Here is a 17,899-nt window from a genome sequence, read left to right as displayed (position 1 = left end):
TTATCCCGTTTCATTTTTTACAAGTAGGCAACTTCTTCCTCAGGCTGCCTCCAGAAGTTGGTTCATTGTTCTCAAAACCCTAGGGGCTGCCAGCCGTGATGGTGCGCACTCTTAATCCCAGCAGAGACAGGCAGACCTCTAAGTCCAAGGCCAGCTGCCTAAGGGAGAGAGTGGGGAGGAGGGAGAGAGGAAAAGAAAACCAAGGGGCTTTCATAAATGTAACTTTCTTTGACCGTTTCCCATTTGCAATATGGACTGATAACTAGAGGAGCCAGTGTGTGCTTTGTCTGAGGCCGCAGCCCTTCACCTGAAGTGACTCACAGATGCGTGGGGACGGGCACATTCATAATTTGTCTGGTAAGAAGCTCAAAAGATCATGTTGTACACAAACATACAATTTGTTTTTTAAAAAGATTTATTTGCACAGATTGAGCACCGTATCAGGATTATTTTATTGTAGAATCATGTCAGCCACTCACAGCCTCTGGTTGCTCTGTATTTCAAGTGCTAGAAGATCTGGCTTTATTTTTATGCTGGATGTAGTGCTCGCCTGTAATCCCAAGAATTGCCTAGGGAAGAGGATCATGAGTTCGATGCCAGCCTGGGCTACATAGCTTACTCTGAGACCCTGTCTCAGTACCCTTCCCTCTCCCAAAAAAAGCACCCAGGCAGTAGAAGCTGGCAGTTCAAGGCCAGCTGGGTTAACAGCAAGTTCCAGCCTAGCCAGGGCTGCACAGTGATATCCCATCTCAAAAACAAAAAACAAAAAACAAAAACAACAAAATAAAAATAATCATAATAATAAAATTAGTGCCTGGGATTCCGTGTGAATGAGTCCCATGTTTTTACAACTCATATTCTTTGGCATACTCTTAGCCTTGTGTGTTGTCGGCTACCAGTCACCTGACTTCGACACAGTAGTCCGGGACCACAGTCACATCGCTGGAAGATTTCTGGCGCTTGGGCAGTGTCTTTATGGCCTCTCCTGGAGCAGACTTGTCCCTCTAGTAGAACTGGCTTGCAAATTTTTGTCCAAAAATGGCGAGCACAGCAAAGTCCAGGGCCACAGTCGGAAGTTCTCAGACAGCTTTCTCCCTCCTGTCCTGTAACAAGTGGCAGCGGATGGGTTAGGGGAGGGAGTGGGGCCATGTTATGCTAATGGGCTGGGACTGGGGATCTAGGAATGAAGGCTACACCCTAAAAATAGCAAAGCCCACAGGACCTATAGGTCTCACACAATGAGGAAAATTCTAGCCTGACCTAACAGGGATTATTGACATCTTATTAAAGTCAAGAATATAGCAAGAAAAGAAGGAATTTCCAGTCCTGAAAAATAAGTAGCACTCCACAAAGTTTTGTTTGTGTAATTTTTAGTAAACACAGAATCCATTACTTATAAACGGGCCAGCTAATCCAGTGACATAAGCAAGAACAACCATTTTTGCCTCTTCACTTTCAAAGATTCTGTTATTCAAAGACTATATAATTTAAGACTCCTTTTTTGTTTAAAAAAATTTTTTTAATGACCAGGTGGGATGGCAAACACTAGCAGATGCTGTCAGATCTCTGAGTTCCAGGTCAGCCTGGTCTACATGTGAGTTCCAGGACAGCCAGAGCTACATAGACCCTATCACAAAATAATAACAACAGTCCTTTCTTAAATGTTGTACAAGGCTGGAGTGAACACATCTACTTTTATCCACTTTGTATTCCAAGCTGTGGAAAGGGAAAGTGCCACTTAGTATACCCCCAGCAAAGTCATGTGTTGGGAGGTTTTCTTCCTACACAGTCATTACTAGGGTCTTGCCCTGTCCTGGCCAGTGGAGTCTCTTAAATTGCTCCAAGAGCTCACAGACAGGGGTGGACAAGGAAGTTAGTTTCAGCCTGTGGGGTTGGAAAGGAGAAGATTGTTCTTTAGGCTAAAATGTGCTCTGAAAGCTGTTCTTACCCTTGTTGCTTTGTGACTTCTTAACAGTGGGCTTCCCCTGAGCTTTGTTTTCCTCTGTTGTCCATTTGGTGGTTCCTTCCCCATAGGCACCATCTTGGCCATCAGTGTCCCTGTCCATTACTGGCCTCGTGTCTTCCACTGCAGTGCATACATCTGAGGGACAACCAGCAGCCTTAATTAGTGTTACTAACTCTGAGGGACAAAGACAGGTGTGCAGTTACGGTGGTGCTAAAGAATTCAGTAACACTTCTGCCTTGTACTTTATAATATTTTATATTTCTGAGATAGACACTGAGTATTTATACACTTACATGTGTCAAAGAAAGTCATTGGTTAATAAAAATCTACGTGAAAATGGAAAAATCCAAGCCATTCCACCTTGAATCTGGTCCTTTAAAAACATTCTATCCATGTCACTGGTAAAAGATAATTATCTTATTTCATCAAAAAGAGCAGCTGCACAGATTTACTTCATCCAGATGGAGCACACCCTGGAGCCTGCCTCCCGTGGACTGTCCTAGTCTCTGTGAGTCCAGTGATGCCTTCAGATTGCAGCCCCCATGGCTTGAGCCCAAGAGCCCTCACCATTCACACAGACTGTTCCTGGGCAGCACATGGCGTTCCTCTGGCACCTCCTGCGAACCCTGCGGCACGTGGCACAGAATGACTTCTCATCATGCAGCGTGAAGCAGAATCTTCCCACACTGCAGTCCTTGTCTGATGTACACTGTGAACCCTGCGAAGGGAAACTTTGTCACAGGCTGGAAACGCCAATGAGACCTAAAAGGTCTTAAACCAAAGCATGGGTTAGGGACCTAAACTGTATGTCAGTTGGGATATGTTGCAAGCTGTGGGCACCATCTTAAGTTTTCAGCATAACTGGTTTTCTCTGGAAACGATTACACCAAGCTACCTGCAGACCTTGATCCTCTGGAGCTTGTATTTGAATATTTGTCTTTATTTTTTGTTGCTTTTTGTTTGTTTGTTTTCAAGTCAGGGTTTCTCTGTTTTAGCGCTGGCCGTCCTGGAACTCACTCTGTAGACCAGGCTGGCCTCAAACTCACAGATCCACCTGCCTTTGCTGGGATTAAAGGCATGCACCGCCACCAACCACCTGGCATAAGTTTATTTTTAATTAGTTATGAACCATGCCCCAGATTTTATTTCAAAACTAGTAATTTAACACTCCTTTGCTCTTCGTGAAAAATCAAAGTTTTTCCTGTGTCTTACAGATGACTGACAATCATAAGTCCCAGTGTCACTCTTCCCAGCTGTCCTTTGTTCTGTACAGTGTACACACTACATAGGGTGTAGTGTAATGTGTACAATACATAGATGATATTGGGCCTTAACACAATTCTGTGAAGTAGCTGGTTACATGTTTTCTGTCCTAATGTGTTCAGGTCCTAACTCCTGCCACTGGGTGGCCTTGGTCCGGATTCCCGACCTCTTCGTTGCTAAATAGAAAGCAATGCCTATCTCAAGTTGTAAGGGAGAGAGGCAAACGTAAAGGCCTAAGACATGGCGCCTAGCACATGGTACCACTTTTCACTGTGCACTGATTGTCGATAAATTTAGAGCCCTGACCAGAAAAATCATTTTATCAGGGTTTCATGTGCAGCCCAGGTTGGCCTCTGTTCCTTGTTCTGCGTTCTACGCCTCCTGAGTGCTAGGATTACAGTTATGTGCTCTTTTAATAGTTAAGAGTGCTGGGTTTTATGTGCAAGCGCAGTCCTACATAAGTCCACCTAGAGGTGAGGGCGTTCTGCCTGAAACAATGCTATCTTTGCAGTTGATCTGTGTTGTTCTAGCCGCACTTACCTTCCCAGAGCCTTGCACATCCATGGGGCTCTTGATGTTGTTGAAATCCAGTACCAGAGCTCCCAGGGGTGAGCAGAACCAGCTGAGTCCAAGCAAAGCCACCAGTACCATCCTTCAGTCACTCGCTCTCTTGGGGGTTCAGTACCCTTGAGTCTTCCAAGGTTGTGCTGCTTGCTGTAAACTGGAAGCCAGGTGTCCCTAGGTACAGCCTGCAAGTCGCCAGTAGCAGCCTTTTCTGAAAGAGACAATCTGCCCAAAGAAGCTGTGTTCAGTGAGACAGGCCAGGTCTGACCAGCATGCTTTTCTGAAACTATATATAGCCAGATGTGGCCCTTCTTCTCCCTTCCAGCCCGCTTGTTTCCTTCCTCTTTACCTCACACAGGCTACAACAGATCCCTTCAAATCTTTGATCAATAGTTCAAAACACGGACTCAGTGGAGGGAGAGCAGAGGCAGGGCCACAGCGGCTGCTCCTCCGGGCGGGAATCCCTCTTAATTATCGAATATCAAAGTCAGTTCAAAGGGCTCCCAGGAGAAGAGGATGTTGGTATCAAAGGCAGCTCTGATAATCACCTGCATTTCCGTCCCGCAATCCTTTGGGAGGAGGGGCAGACAAAGATGTGCTCTCGCAGCTAATTGGACTCAAAGAAAGAATGACTCACATTAGCCAGTATATTGAAGGTGTTTAAAAAATAATGATGATGAATTACTGAATCTACTCTGAGTTTAAAGTGGAGAAGGGTTCCTTCTCTTTAGTCTTGACGCCTACGCTCAAAAGTCCTGATAGCGTCTGGATTGTGAATTGGCATCACCTGTTCTGTTCCGCTAAACATCGCTTGGGAAATCACTCTTCCTACAACGAAAACTGAGCTGTCTGAAGTCAGAGTTATTTGATTAAAAAAAATAGTAGAGTATAAATACCTGATTTTATTTTCAAATATTTTAATTACTTTTTTTTTTTCAAGACAGGGTTTCTCTGTGTAGCCTTGGCTGTCCTGGGCTCACTTTGTAGACCAGGCTGTCCTCAAACTCACAGAGATCCGCCTGCCTCTGCCTCCCGAGTGCTGGGATTACAGGTGTGTGCCTGTTTTACTTTTTAACCTGCTATTTAAAAGCATAAATTGACACCTTGTAGTTCCAGCACTTAGGAAATGGGGGCAAAAGGATCAGGAGTTCAAGGTCAGTCTTGCCTATAGGCTCTGTCACACACACACACACACACACACACACACACACACACACACACACACATCACTTCTTAAGATTTAATTTTTTAAATTAGGCACCCACATGGGGCTGCGGGGAGGGGGGGCAAAAGGGGGGTCATGTGAGTGCAGTGCCTGCGGAGGCCAGAAGATGGCATCAGAGCCCTCGGAAATGGAGTTACGGGTGGTAAGCTGCCTAAAGAGGGTGCTCTTCATTCCTGAGGCACTTCTCCAGACCCTAAGTTGAATTTTTGTTTAGTTTTGTTTTTGCTTTTTTGAGGTAAGGGTTCTCTGTGTACTTCTGGCTGTCCTGGAACTCTCTCTGTAGACCAGGCTGGCTTCAAACTCCAGAGATCCCCCTGCCTCTTCCTCCTGACTGTGGGGTTGTGTGCTGCCACCACTTGGCTTCCTAAATTGAATTTTTAAAAGGTCTGCTTTCACCCTTTCTCATAAATACACATTTTATGTTTGAAATGAAGTTTTACTGTGTCACCCAGGCTGCCCAAAAACTCCTATCACAAGCATCGGCCTGCCTCCGCCTTTGAGTAGCCACTGCCAAAGCACGGACTCAGCTGTTAGAGAGATAAAGGGAGCGACTTCGGCCTGTGCTTCCCATGGTTTTGAATACTTTTAGTCCTCTTCACTATTTGTATCCTTTTCAGTGTGGACTCAGCCTAGGACAGTTTAAAATCTAACAAGGCAGGCAGGTGGAGAGATGCCTGTGTGAGCATGTGCTGCTCTTACTATAGAGGACGTGGGTTCCATTCCCAGCACCCACCTGGAAGCTCACACAGTCTGTATGTAATTCTGCTACCAGGGAATCAGCTGACTTCTTCTGACCTCGTCAGGCACCAGGCACACATGTGGTGCACATATACAGATGCAGGCAAAACACTCTCATGCACATAAAATAAAATCTAACAAGAACCATTTTCTGTTAAGCGAGGAGAGCCCTGTGGCTTTATTGAGTCTTCCTGTAGAAGCCGGGTGCAACCAGGGACCAGTGTGACACACTGGTGATGAGGACATTCTCAGTTGGGAGTTCCCGTGCAGGGTCTGCTCGTGAACTGCGCCAGGGTAGGGGGGCTGTCTTCTTGGCAGTTCAGTGATGCGCTCGGCCACTGGGATCTCCCCCTGCTTCCTGCATCGCTTGCTTTGTCTGTGTCCCTAATCTCAGCACAGAGAGGCAGAGGCAAGGTAGATCTTTGTGAGTTTGAGGCCAGCCTGGATAGCCAAGACTACACAGAGAAAGCCTGTCTCAAAAAGCCTGGCTTCCTGGCTCAGATTTCTGTTCTTCAACAAGCATGGGGAGTAGGGGAATTACAGAATGCATCTTGAAGGTAGAAAATGATGATGGGGGGAGCGGGGGAGGGGGTGGAGTGGGGGCAAGGGTGGGGGCGGAGGAAGCATAGCTGCTTTATGTGTGGCGTTTCTGCTTTCTGCTCCTACCTGAACGGCAGAGAAGAAGGTCAGGGAAGCAAAGGCTTGAGGGTAGGATAGAAAGGAGATCCTGTGCCATGAACCATCAAGTTCTTGAGACTAACTGTAGGAAATAAACTGTAAAACGGAGGATCTGGTGTCCTGAGGAGGGGCCTAGGATCCTGTCCTCTTAGTATGACAAGAAAACGCTGGACGCAGGCACGCTGCTGAGTGCCCCAGTGTAGACCTAGAGAAAGAGGTATGTGTTCCCTGGACAACTAATATTTGAGCTGATTTTTGTGGGATGTAGATTAAGAGGCACATGGCAGTGGGGTGGTGGTGGCGTACTCCTTTAATTTCAGCACCAGGAGGCAGAGGCAGGTGGATCTCTGTGAGTTCAAGGCCAGCCTGGTCTACAAAGTGAGTTCCAGGACAGCCAGAGCTACACAGAGGCACTCAACCTCAAACAAACAAACAAACAAACAAACAAAACAAAACCAAGCAGACAAACACAAAGGCACATGTTAGCAATGGGTGTTGTGGTTTCCGGTTCTGGGGATGCGTGTTTTGGGTTGGGAGGACGTTAGGAGAGTTGGGATAACAATTTGTTTTGAGGAAAGCGCTCCAAAAAGTCACCGTGGCTTGGATGTCTAATATTCACCAAATGTGAGATTAACCACTGTGCTTTCTGTGAACAGCACTCTCCACTTTCTGGACAGAATGGATGCAGTACTGGACCAACACTGGGAAGAAAAGTGTCTCTGTCTCTAAGGTCCACCTCTTCCTGTGTGTGTCTGCCTGTCTGTCTCTCTGCTTCTCTCTCTCTCTTACACACACACACACACACACACACACACACACACACACACACACACACACCCACACACCACTACAGAAGGAATGTAGACTTTAGGGTCAGGCAGACCCAATTTAGTTACCAGCCTGGCTTTCTGGTTCCGATTTCTGTTCCTCAAAACTCCTATCCTAGCACTTAGAAAACTCTCTAGTTGGCTACTTATTTTGTCACCTAGGTGGTGAGCTCTGAGATGGCAGGGCAGTCACTAATTCATTAATTGATCTTTGGATCCTCAGACTTTAATACTAAGCACATAATAAAAGCTTAAAAAAAATAAATAAAAGGCAGGGTTTTACACTGACCAGGAACTGGCAGCTTCAACCTCCTTAGTTTTGGCTCTGCAAGTGTGCACTGCCATACTTGACAAAGCCCTGAAACTTTCTATATTACACACAACTGCAGAGATAAATGGATTTGTGGGATCTTTGTGATGTGAAGCAAGTCGCCAGGGCAACTTATAGAAAAATGAGTTTCTCTTGGTTTATGGCTCCAGAAAGTTCGACTCTATAGTGCCAGGGACAACATGGCTGCAGGCAGCAGGTAGCAGGCACAGCTGCAGCAACAGGAACTGAGCCATCTATCTTCAGCAACAACATGACACAGAGAGAGCAAACCGGAAGTAGAGGAGGTCTTTCAAAGCTTGCCCCAGGGGCATATTTCCTCCAGAGAGGCCACACAACCTAAAGCCCCCTGAAACAGTAACACCAGCTGGAAACCAAATATTCAGGTGTCTGAGAGTGTGGGGGACATTCTGATTCAAACCATCACACCTGCACCCCTAAAGCCCCAAAGCATTTCTTTTTGTTTTGTTTTTGTTTTTTGAGACAAGGTTTCTCTGTTATCTTGGCTGTCCTGGACTCTCTTTGTAGGGCAGGCTGGCCTTGAGCTCACAGCTATCTGTCTGCCTTTGCCTCCCAAGTGCTGGGATTAAAGGCGTGTGCCACCATGCCTGACCCCAAAGCATTTCTTACTAGTGTGGTTTGAATGTTAAGTGTTTCCCATGGGCTCATGGGTTTGAACACTTGGCCCCTGGTTGGCCATGCTGTTCTGGAAGGTTGTGGAACGTTTAGGAGGTGGAGCCTTGCTGGGGGGAGCAAACCACTGGAGATGGAGCTTTAGGTTTGGTAACATGGCCCTACTTCCTGCCCAGTCTTGGCTCCATAATGCGACAAACCATGTTGTGCTTCTGTCACTGTGCGGTCCCCACCATGAAGCTCTGCCTTGATCCTTACGGCACCAGACAGACAAACCCTCCCTCCCTCTTTCAAGTTGCTTCTTGTCAAATATAATTTGGCCACAGTAGTAAGAAAAGTCACTGCTATTCGTTTCCCAGGCCACTGCTTTAGATCACCGTGTTAACCCCAGCAGCTGGCAATAACAACACCTTGCTATGAGCAGTGCAGTTTGGAAGTGAAAAATCTGCCCCCACCCTCAGGGCTAATTTTACAAAAAGGTTACCATGTCTAGCTCTGAAAAGCCAGAGTGATTTTAAGAAGACTAGAAATATGAGGGTGGGGTGACTTGGAAAAAGACTTTGGCGTGTCTTCGAATGCACCAACAACTGCCAAGGCCACTTGTCCATTAGTAACCATGGTGATTTTCATCTTGGAGAATGCTTCAATGATTTAAGGATTAGAGATGATGGAAGAGTGGGGAGGTGACAATGAAGGAGAGCGAGGAAACTTTTAAACGGTGTCTGCTCTGTTATAGTTTAGGTCTGAAACACCCTGCATAGACTTGTGTGCTGGATCCACAGATGGTGATGGCTGGAGCCTTTAGAGGGGACATTGTCATCAGCTGAGGGCTCTTGGCATGACAGCAGCTATCCTGGAACTCTCTTTGCACATCAGGCTGGCCTTGAATTCACATAGATCCTCCTGCTTCTGCCTTCCAAGTGCTGGAATTAAAGGAGTATGCCAACATACCTGGGCTTTTCAAAAAAAAATTAAGTTACATTTATTTATTTACGCGCGTGTGTGTGTGTGTGTGTGTGTGTGTTGTATGTGTTATATGCATATGTGGTGTGTACACCGGTACACCGGTACACCGATACTTGTGTACAGAGGTCAGAGGACAACTTACAGTGGTTGTGTTTTCTTCCAAGATGCAGCTCCCAGGGTCATCAGGTCTCAGGTCATCAGGGTCTCAGGTCATCAGGCTTATCAGCAGAGCCCTCTCCTCACTGAGCCCTCTCCTCACTGAGTCCTCGGCAGCCTGGAGGTGGAGTTTCTTCACCACGGATGGTTTGGGCTCTCAGGTTACATCTCTAACGGTTTCTGAGCAACAGCCTCCACCTTTGTTTTCTGACATTTGCCCATAGAGGATAATTTTGTAGCAAAGCTAAAAGTTAAAGAATTTTTCTGGGTAAACAAAACTGTAAGGTGCATTGAGGAGGGGCACTTTTTTTTTTAAGGGGAAGGACTTGAATCCTAAAAACTCAAGGCTATATTTCATTTTAGCCGAAAGTAGGTACAATCTAATTCCTTTTCTTGGCAGTCTAAGCTCGGGAATTTTTGAGAGTGAATTATCTGGCCCTAAGTGAGCACAATTTATTGTCTCTGAAAAACACATTTTGTGTGTGTGTGTGTGTGTGTGTGTGTGTGTGTGTGTGTGTGTATGTGTGTGTGTCATATATGTGTCTACTCATATATATGAACCTAATACGTATTATATATAACATTTACACATTTATTTTTTATATACATAATATACATACGCATTTATTTACTTACTGGGGAGTGCACGCATGTGTCACTGAAGGCAGAGGACAACTTATCAGCAATCAGTTCCCCTCCTCCACCATGGTGGTTCCAGGAGCTGAAGTCAGGCTCGGCATGTGCTGTGCCTGCTGAGCCCTCTCACCAGCCCATCCTCAGGCTCCTGTCATTGTTGTCTGGTCTCCTGCTTACGTCAGCAGGAAAACTTGATCCGGTTGGAACAGAACTCTCGTCGCTCCAGCCTTCCCTCTCCGTCACTGTCAACCCCTGTCTTTCTATTTTGCCTCAGCAAGACTCTCAGAGGTGTGTCACTTCAGGAAGCTCGGGGACAGCCCACCCACCCCACTTGAAGTTTGAGCCACAATGTGACCAGGCAGTGTGCATTTCCAATGCTGGTGTTTTGTCAAAATAACAAGAAAAACTACCTAATACATGTTCAAAGGAGCCTTCCTGTCCTTGGTCAGTCCACTGAAGCTCACACAAGGCCCACAGTAGCCAGATCCTTGCAGAACTCAGCTGGGACCCCTTGAGCAGCAAGCAGCTCCTTAGCAGTCTTTTGAAGAGTCACTATCCGGGGACCCAGTAGCTGCAGAACAAAGCAAGCCCAGCAGCTGGGCTTCGATGCTGTCATTGTGAGGCCCCAAGGCTAGGATTAGGGTTTAATTGAAAAGATCAAGCTGTTCCTCGTATTTTGTAGTAAACACCTGGGCCCAAAGAACTCTACTGTTAAATACCGTTGAATAAGCTGAGGTGAAATGAAAATTCCCCAGAGAAATTTCCACAGGCTCCTACTGTGGCACTCTGGGTCTGATTACACCCCGGGTGTCTCCTGACCAGGGTGAGAATTGCAAATTTATGCTGAGAGCTGACACCTGTATTTTCCCAACCGAGACCAGGCAGAAGTTCAAACCCAAGGCAGCGCGCAGACTTGCTGATTTATGTTCGTTAGGAATGAAAGGTTTGGTTTTGTTTTGTTTTTTTTACGGTTCCTGTGTCAAAGCCAGTTTTGCTTCCATAAATTTTGCTTCTCTTAGAAGAAAATCAAAGGGACTGAAGTGGGCAAGTCTTTGGCAGAATCTCACAGGAAATGCTCAGTAAAAGCGGAGATGAGAGAAAAGGTACGGTTGAGGGGAACAGCCAAGATTGATAGTTCAGTCAAAACAGGCTGCTGGCTGGTGGGAAGGGAAACCTGGCTGGGGAGCGAGCTGAGGAGTTGGTGGGTGAGAGGCAGCCAAGCGTAGTCAGCAGTCCGCGTAGTGTAGATGAGGAAGCATGTTCTCCGGCTAAGCGGTCACAGGGAACCACGCAGCCTCAGTTCCCCCTGAGCTCAAGGCTTCTCAACACCCGTCTTCTGTGGTATTATGGTATGTTTGCCCTCGCTCTACAGTGGCCACCTCTAGCACTCGCTGTTCAGTCCGCGTTCTTGGTAAACAATGGTTTTGGACTTGAGGTGCTGATAAGGGCCCTCCTCTTCCAGAAGATAGGGCCAGGCTCTCTACTCCCCACACAGAGGTTCCCAGTAGCGCCAGGTTCCCTGGACTTTCCTTTCTATTGCTCTTTGTTCTGAAAGTTTACAAAGTCTTATCATTTCTAGATTTCCCCAGGCCTCACCGGCCCTCCCTGACCATCCACACTCTTCCCTCTCTTGCCCCTCAGGGCCATTCTCGGCCTCAGCTGACACACAGTACACAAAACACCTGCAAGGATGCCAACAGATCCCATGAAAAGGTGGGAAAAGAGAAAAATGAAGTTGACCACATCTCAACCATTATTTTTTGGCTGGTGGAGGGCCAGGCTTAAGATAGGGGTAGTGTTCGTTTGAGTGGATTGTTACCAGACTCTGACTTGAGTGTCCCGTTGTCAATGTCACTGTATATTCCGGGGGCCGGGGAGAGGGAGGGGGGAAGGGAGGGGGTGGAGAATGGTTATAGTTACATTTCAAGACTAATCCATGGATGACTTTTTTCCTTTCTTCCTTTTCTTCTTCCTCTTTATTATTGTCACCATCATCATCATCATCATTATTTTAAGGCAGGACCTCACTATATGGCCTTACATCCAGAATGTCCCTGAGCTTGCATGTCTTCTGTCTCTGCCTTCCAAGTACTGGGGTGACAAGCCTGTGCCACTGTGCCCTACCTTGTGCCTGATTTCTTGAGAACTTCTCAGTCTTTTGAGCTCCTTGTCTATGAGACATTTCTTGGTGTCCCCTCTGATTTGCTAGGCTTAGGCTAGGTAGGGGTCAATCAGGCCACACTTGCCGCCCCCCACCTCCAGCCTCACTGGCAGGACAAGACACAGAGAGGCTGGCTGTGCATCTGCACTCCTTTAACAGGCCTCCCAAATCCAGGGGCTTCAGTAGAGCGAAGCTAAATGCCTGAGCAGACCCATGCTCGGGTCACCCCATTCTGCATACGCCGTTCCCATTCTCAAAGCTGATTCTGAGGACCCCCTATACGACCTAGAGCCTGTCTGAAAGTCTGTAACTCTCTGGCACCCTCCATGGCTGCCCAGATGCCAGGAAAATGACCTAATTCCTCTGCAAAGGACGTTTGCGGACCTTAGATTACCAGACCCAGAGACAGCAGAGGGCTAAGGCATGTAATGAATTCATCTTAACTAAGAGCACCCATCCTCCCCAGCTCCGCTTGCTCATCTTGGATGCTCTAAAATCCTACCCTTTCTCTTCAGTCCTCACACTCTGGTTTTTAATTAATTATTATACTATAAGTAACTAATATTAATTTATACATATTTATTTTTTATTAATTATTGCTCTAGTTGTTGTTAATTAATATTAATAACCAACTAATTAATTTGAGACAAGGTCTTCCTATGTAGCCCTGGCTAGCCTGTAACTCACCATGTAGAGCAGGCTAGCCTCCGAGTCATAGGTCTGCTTGCCTCTGCCTTCTGAGTGCTGGGTTTCAAGGTGTGCTCCCTGACACCCAGTTTATTCCCTAGAATTTGATGGTAGTTTGGGGCAAGAGCTAACAAGGAGTTATAAAATGAGCGTCACAGGCATGAGAGCCATGATTGGAGCAGCCATTGGGCTGTTACTCAGACTGAAAGCAACAGGTTATCAGACTGTGCCTTACCCTAGGGGACTTTTTTTTTTTCCAGCTCTGTAGCTTTATCTGACATTCAGCAGGTTAGTTCTCACCCACACTGACTGTCTGTAGATTTTTGAATGTGGTAACAGGCACGTAAGTTACCAATGTGTAGAGCTTGTGTGGTGAATCCTCATCTTCTTTACATTTTCTGGACAAACGTACTCACATGCAATATGGAGCATTCCTTATTCCCCTGGCCCAGACAGCTGTATTGAGCCTGGTGTCTATGCGCACATCTGGAGTCCCCAGCTCCCTTCATGGCACGTTTCCCAACTTCTCTGAGTGCCCGAGGAGCACGCTTCTTGAAGCCCACTCCACGGATGCACTTGTGAATGTTGACGGTGTATTCTCGGGTCCCCACCTCGTTGATGGTGGAACGGCCTTCTTCTTGCCACCCCTCTTTGTGGGGGCCATTCCGCCGGGCCCAAGCTGGAGAGCCGGACTTCGTTTTACAGGCAGCTTTGGTCCCTGCTTTAAGAGAGGAGGATGGCCACAGCTCTTGAGTGGTCTCGTGAACTACACCGCCTGTGAAGCACCTGTCAAGTCCATTCGACACAGACCAGCAAATGGCTTACTCCTGCGAGTGGAGCGGGGCCACCATATAAATCTATTGGGGTAAACTGAGACAGTAGGAACACATGGGCGTGATAAAATCATTTCAGGGAAATCGGGCCTAAAAACTTACCAGAGGGAGCAAAATTTCCTAAAAAAGAAGCTGTCTACAGAGGGCTGGAAAGATGGCTCAGAGGTTAAGAGCACTGTCTTCTCTTCCAAAGGTCCAGAGTTCAATTCCCAGCAACCACATGATGGCTCACAACCATCTATAATGAGATCTGGTGCCCTCTTCTGGCCTGCAGGCAGAATATTGTATACATAATAAATAAATCAATCTAGAGGAGGAAGAGGAAGAGGAAGAGGAAGAAGAAGAGGAGGAGGAGGAAGGAGAAGGAGGAGGAGAAGAAGAAGCTGTCTGCAAAGGTTAATTCAACCTTAATTCAGCCTTTCATGCCTATGGGGAATTGGGAACGTTACAAGTTTAGGAGACAGATTACAATTTCTCTTGGGCTAGCTTTGGCTCCATAAAGAGCCATGTGCCAGATATAATATCTTGATGCACACTGGAGGTACCCCAACCTGCACTGCCCTCCTCTCTGATGTGAAGAATGCCCTGATGTATTACTTTCTTTGTTCTGTTACCATAAGAACTCTATTAAACTGCTTTCATGTTAGAACATCATACCTGGATGAGACCTAAATCTGTATTTCTGGGCCATGGTCACTCCATTTTTTTTTTCTCAAGAATGAAATATTTCTTATTCCTTTTGAGTTGGGAGCTGGGGGATTGTCGGTTGTTTGTTTGTTTGTTTTGTTTTGTTTTTGCATTGACACCAGACACACTGGATCAAGGAAAGCCTTAAAAGTCCCTTGCTTGGCCCCCGTAAAGTGATGGATGCTCAACATTGCTAAGGCATGACCTCACACCACCTGGTTTGTAGGACAAGCAGTGGGCACCCCACGGTCCCTGGAGGGTCAGCTTAACCTGGCTCCCTGCTGTTGGTTGCAGCCTGCTTGACTGTCTGCTCATCCGCCTGGCCTCTCATAGACCCGAACCTGCCATGTCCTATCTGCAGCCTCACTTCGGCCTTTCAGGTCACAGCTGGCACTACAGCTTTGCTCTCCAAGCCTGACTCCAGCAGCTCCCTCCACCAGAGGCCTGATTCATGATCTCATCAGAGGAGATTCCTCATCACACACGTCTAAAAGCTCTTGAACTCTGTGGTAGCCTCTTTAACTTGCATTCACTCTGGAACGCACATATATGGGTATAGATCTGTGGACATATTTACTGAGTGATATGTGAGATAGAAGTTAGCATTAGTAATTGAGATTAGACAGCCGGGGATGGTAGCTGACCATACCTAACCTATCCTGACCTACACTAACCCTAAACCTGGCTGGCCTGAACCATGGTTCTGTAGACCAGGGTGGCCTTGAACTCAGAGATCCTCCTGCCTCTGCCTCCCAAGTGCTGGGATTACAGGTGAGCATTACCACACCAGCTCTCTCTTCATTGTATCTGTCAGTTAAAGAGGAGGATGTGGATTTCCAGTCACAGGAGCTGGCTGGAATCCCCGTGTCAGAGGAAGTTTAGTTTGAAACTATTAAATATCTTTGTTTTGTTTGTTTTGAGACAGGGTTTTTCTGTGTAGCCTTGGCTGTCCTAGAGTTGCTTTTGTAGACCAGGCTGGCCTCGAACTCACAGTGATCCGCCTGCCTCTGCCTTCCAAGTGCTGGGATTAAAAGTGTGCGCTACGACACCCCTGTTATATATCTTACAAGACACAAATTTTATAAGATCAGTGTGTAAAGCACAAGTAAGAGTGACATGATGGTGTCAGTTGGTGACCTCAGAAAGGACAAGAGCCAGGAAAACTGGGCCTGTGTTGGTTTCAGGACAGTTATCCTTCACAGCATGTTTTTGGGCTAGTAGCTCTTAGATTGTTAAAAAAAAAAAAATACGGGTGACTATATTAAGACTGTAGTGAGATACAAGATAAAATAAAATAAAATAAACCAAAACAACAACAACAAAACATTTTAAAGAGACCTGATTGTAGAATAAATTAGTGTTTAACATAGGCAGCCAAATTGATCTTTGTTTCCCTTTGTTTTACTGACGAGACCAGTAGGTGTCCTAGGTGGTCCACCTGGGAGTGGAAGCCTTGGCTCCTTTCACCTCTTTTCCATCTGTGTGAGAGTAGTCAAGACCTCAGTGACCGTGGCTTCCCTTGGAAGCGCTAAGAGCCCTTTTCTTTCTGAGACTGCTATAACCTGCTTAAACTCTACAGCCGCTCCCCTGAGACCCACTTTAGTTCCTAGCATGACTGTAGCTCCTCTGCTAACACCAGCTCTTAGCATATCAGAAGCCATTTTCACTCCAAGTCTCCATTTCGATCATAAGGTGAAATTAAGTTCAAGTTCTCAGCCCCTACGTGCCTGAAACCAGGGAGGTTCAATGCTTGCTGCTTAGAATAAAATAAAAGATGATGAATGCATGTTCTGCTTGGGTTAAAGACAAAGGTATGTTGAGACCCCAACATCCTGCTATGTTCCTTACTCCCAGAGAGCTGGAAAACCCCCAAGAGCTTCCCTACCCTAAAATCCCAGTCAGTCAGCTTGAGATGCTTTGTGTAGCTACCTGGACATTGTGCTTAGAACAAAATTGATTCTTCTTGTGTTTAACTGGTCAAAATGATGTAATGTTGCTTCCTACGCCTGGATGCCTGGCTGGTACCTACCTGGTTGCAGTTTTAGCTGGTTATTACTTGGTTACAGTTTTGTTATTGGTTACCTGCTTATGGGTTTGTTACCTAGTTGTTACTTGGTTACAGTTTTTCTTACAAAAAGTCTGCCATAGAAGCAGACTAATGCCACAGTTAGGCTTCCGAGTTCTTTCTGTGTCCCTGGTCATGACCCCACCGGTCTTGGGGCGTGGCGTTCTAAACTATTACTCTTTCACTGAGATTGGTGCTGGAGTGGTTTGCGGAGCAATTCTGTGTTATAACGAGATCCCCCTATCTCCCCTGGCTCTCCATGACCCGCCCCCCACCCTCAATCAAGAGGACAGGTGACTTTCCAGAACGATATGACCTTTTGGGAGCTATGCTATAGCTGTGACAAAACACCATGAAAAAGGCAACTTGTAAATGAAAGAAGTGTTTATTTGGACTTTTGGTTTCAGAGGGTTAGCGTCCATGATGGTGGGACAAAAGTGTGGTCATAGGAACAGCTGAGGGGTCACATGCTGATGGGCAAGCAGGAGGCAGGGAGAGCACAAGAGGAGTGGCGTTAGGCTTTGTTGCTTTGTTTCACACTTCTCACTTCTTTTCATATGCTTGACTTACTCTGTGAATTGAACAGCATCTGAGTTAAGTTCATATAATCAATATGACCATTTACTTATTACCTTATGATTATAAGATAATTTCCCCATGTAACTAATATAAAAGCAACTCCATGTAAATAATGTATGTGCACATAGTCATATACAAAGATAGATTTAAAAAAGGAAAAGATTATGTAGCACTGGCTAGATCACATGCAAATAGCTTTAAAAAAATTACTTAATCCAAAAAGAAAAATCTGTATTTTTACAGACACAGAGTTTTTTTGAGGGGGGAAGTTGGGTGTTCGGTGGTTGGTTTTTTGGGCTTTCAAGGCAGGGTTTCTCTGTGTAGCCCTGCCTGTCCTGGAGCTAGCTCTGTAGACTGAAGCTCACAGAGCTCCATCTGAAGGCATGCGCCACCACTGCTCAGCCACAGACATGATTTTTAATACATAGTAGAAGACCCTTGATCTGGCTGCACTAGCCTTCAAATGTTTTCTTCCTCCGGTATGATATTCCTGGGGAAATCCCAAGTTCTCAATATTCCTTATTTCAATAGTTTGATAGAGAAAGGGAGGGACACAGCTCTCTCTCTCTCTCTCTCTCTCTCTCTCTCTCTCTCTCTCTCTCTCTCTCTCTCTCTCTCTCTCTCAAATGTTATTTATGGAGCTGGAGAGATGGCTCAGCAGATAAGAGTACTGGTTGCTTGCTCTTCCAGTAGTCCTGAGTTCAATTCCTGACAACCACATGGTGGCTCACAGCCATCTGTAATGAGATCTGGTGCCCTCTTCTGGAATATAGGTGTATATGCAGATGGAACACTCATACATTTAAAAAAATACATCATTTATTTTCATACTTGTGGTGTTTGCCTGTGAGTAGGTAGGTCTGTGGACTGGGTGTATGCAGTACCTGCAGAGGCCAGAACAAGGCTT

At 46.2% G+C, this 17,899-nt stretch overlaps 1 protein-coding gene and 1 pseudogene across 2 annotated transcripts; both read right to left on the bottom strand.

Annotated features, from left to right (window-relative positions):
* Positions 1 to 42: 42 nt before the first annotated feature.
* DKK4 (dickkopf WNT signaling pathway inhibitor 4) lies at positions 43 to 4,605 on the bottom strand. The gene is made up of 4 exons (XM_084758121.1): positions 3,770 to 4,605; positions 2,534 to 2,684; positions 1,949 to 2,101; positions 43 to 1,103 (listed from the first exon to the last, which is right to left on the bottom strand). Exons 1-4 carry the CDS (start codon positions 3,878 to 3,880, stop codon positions 853 to 855), a joined length of 666 nt encoding a protein of 221 aa, XP_084614247.1. The 5' UTR covers positions 3,881 to 4,605; the 3' UTR covers positions 43 to 852.
* An 8,512-nt stretch (positions 4,606 to 13,117) lies between these two features.
* Positions 13,118 to 13,498, bottom strand: LOC311584908 (large ribosomal subunit protein eL31-like; annotated as a pseudogene). Its single transcript has one exon. The product of its transcript is annotated as a large ribosomal subunit protein eL31-like (transcript).
* Positions 13,499 to 17,899: the final 4,401 nt, after the last annotated feature.

This window comes from Acomys minous, assembly GCF_964271855.1.
Source record: "Acomys minous genome assembly, chromosome: 15".
NCBI lineage: Eukaryota > Metazoa > Chordata > Mammalia > Rodentia > Muridae > Acomys > Acomys minous.
The sequence above is the reverse complement of the archived record's forward strand: the minus strand, read 5'-3'. Positions and strand labels throughout refer to the sequence as shown.

What these genes read in the sequence shown, in the direction of transcription:
- DKK4 (XM_084758121.1), bottom strand. Translation starts at nt 3,880, where the DNA reads ATGGTACTGGTGGCTTTGCTTGGACTCAGCTGGTTCTGCTCACCCCTG. An exon ending in AGGAACAGTCTGTGTGAATG is followed by an intron (nt 2,102 to 2,533) that starts GTGAGGGCTCTT and finishes GTTGTCCCTCAG; the next exon opens with ATGTATGCACTGCAGTGGAA. An exon ending in GAAGTCACAAAGCAACAAGG is followed by an intron (nt 1,104 to 1,948) that starts GTAAGAACAGCT and finishes CACTTGTTACAG; the next exon opens with GACAGGAGGGAGAAAGCTGT.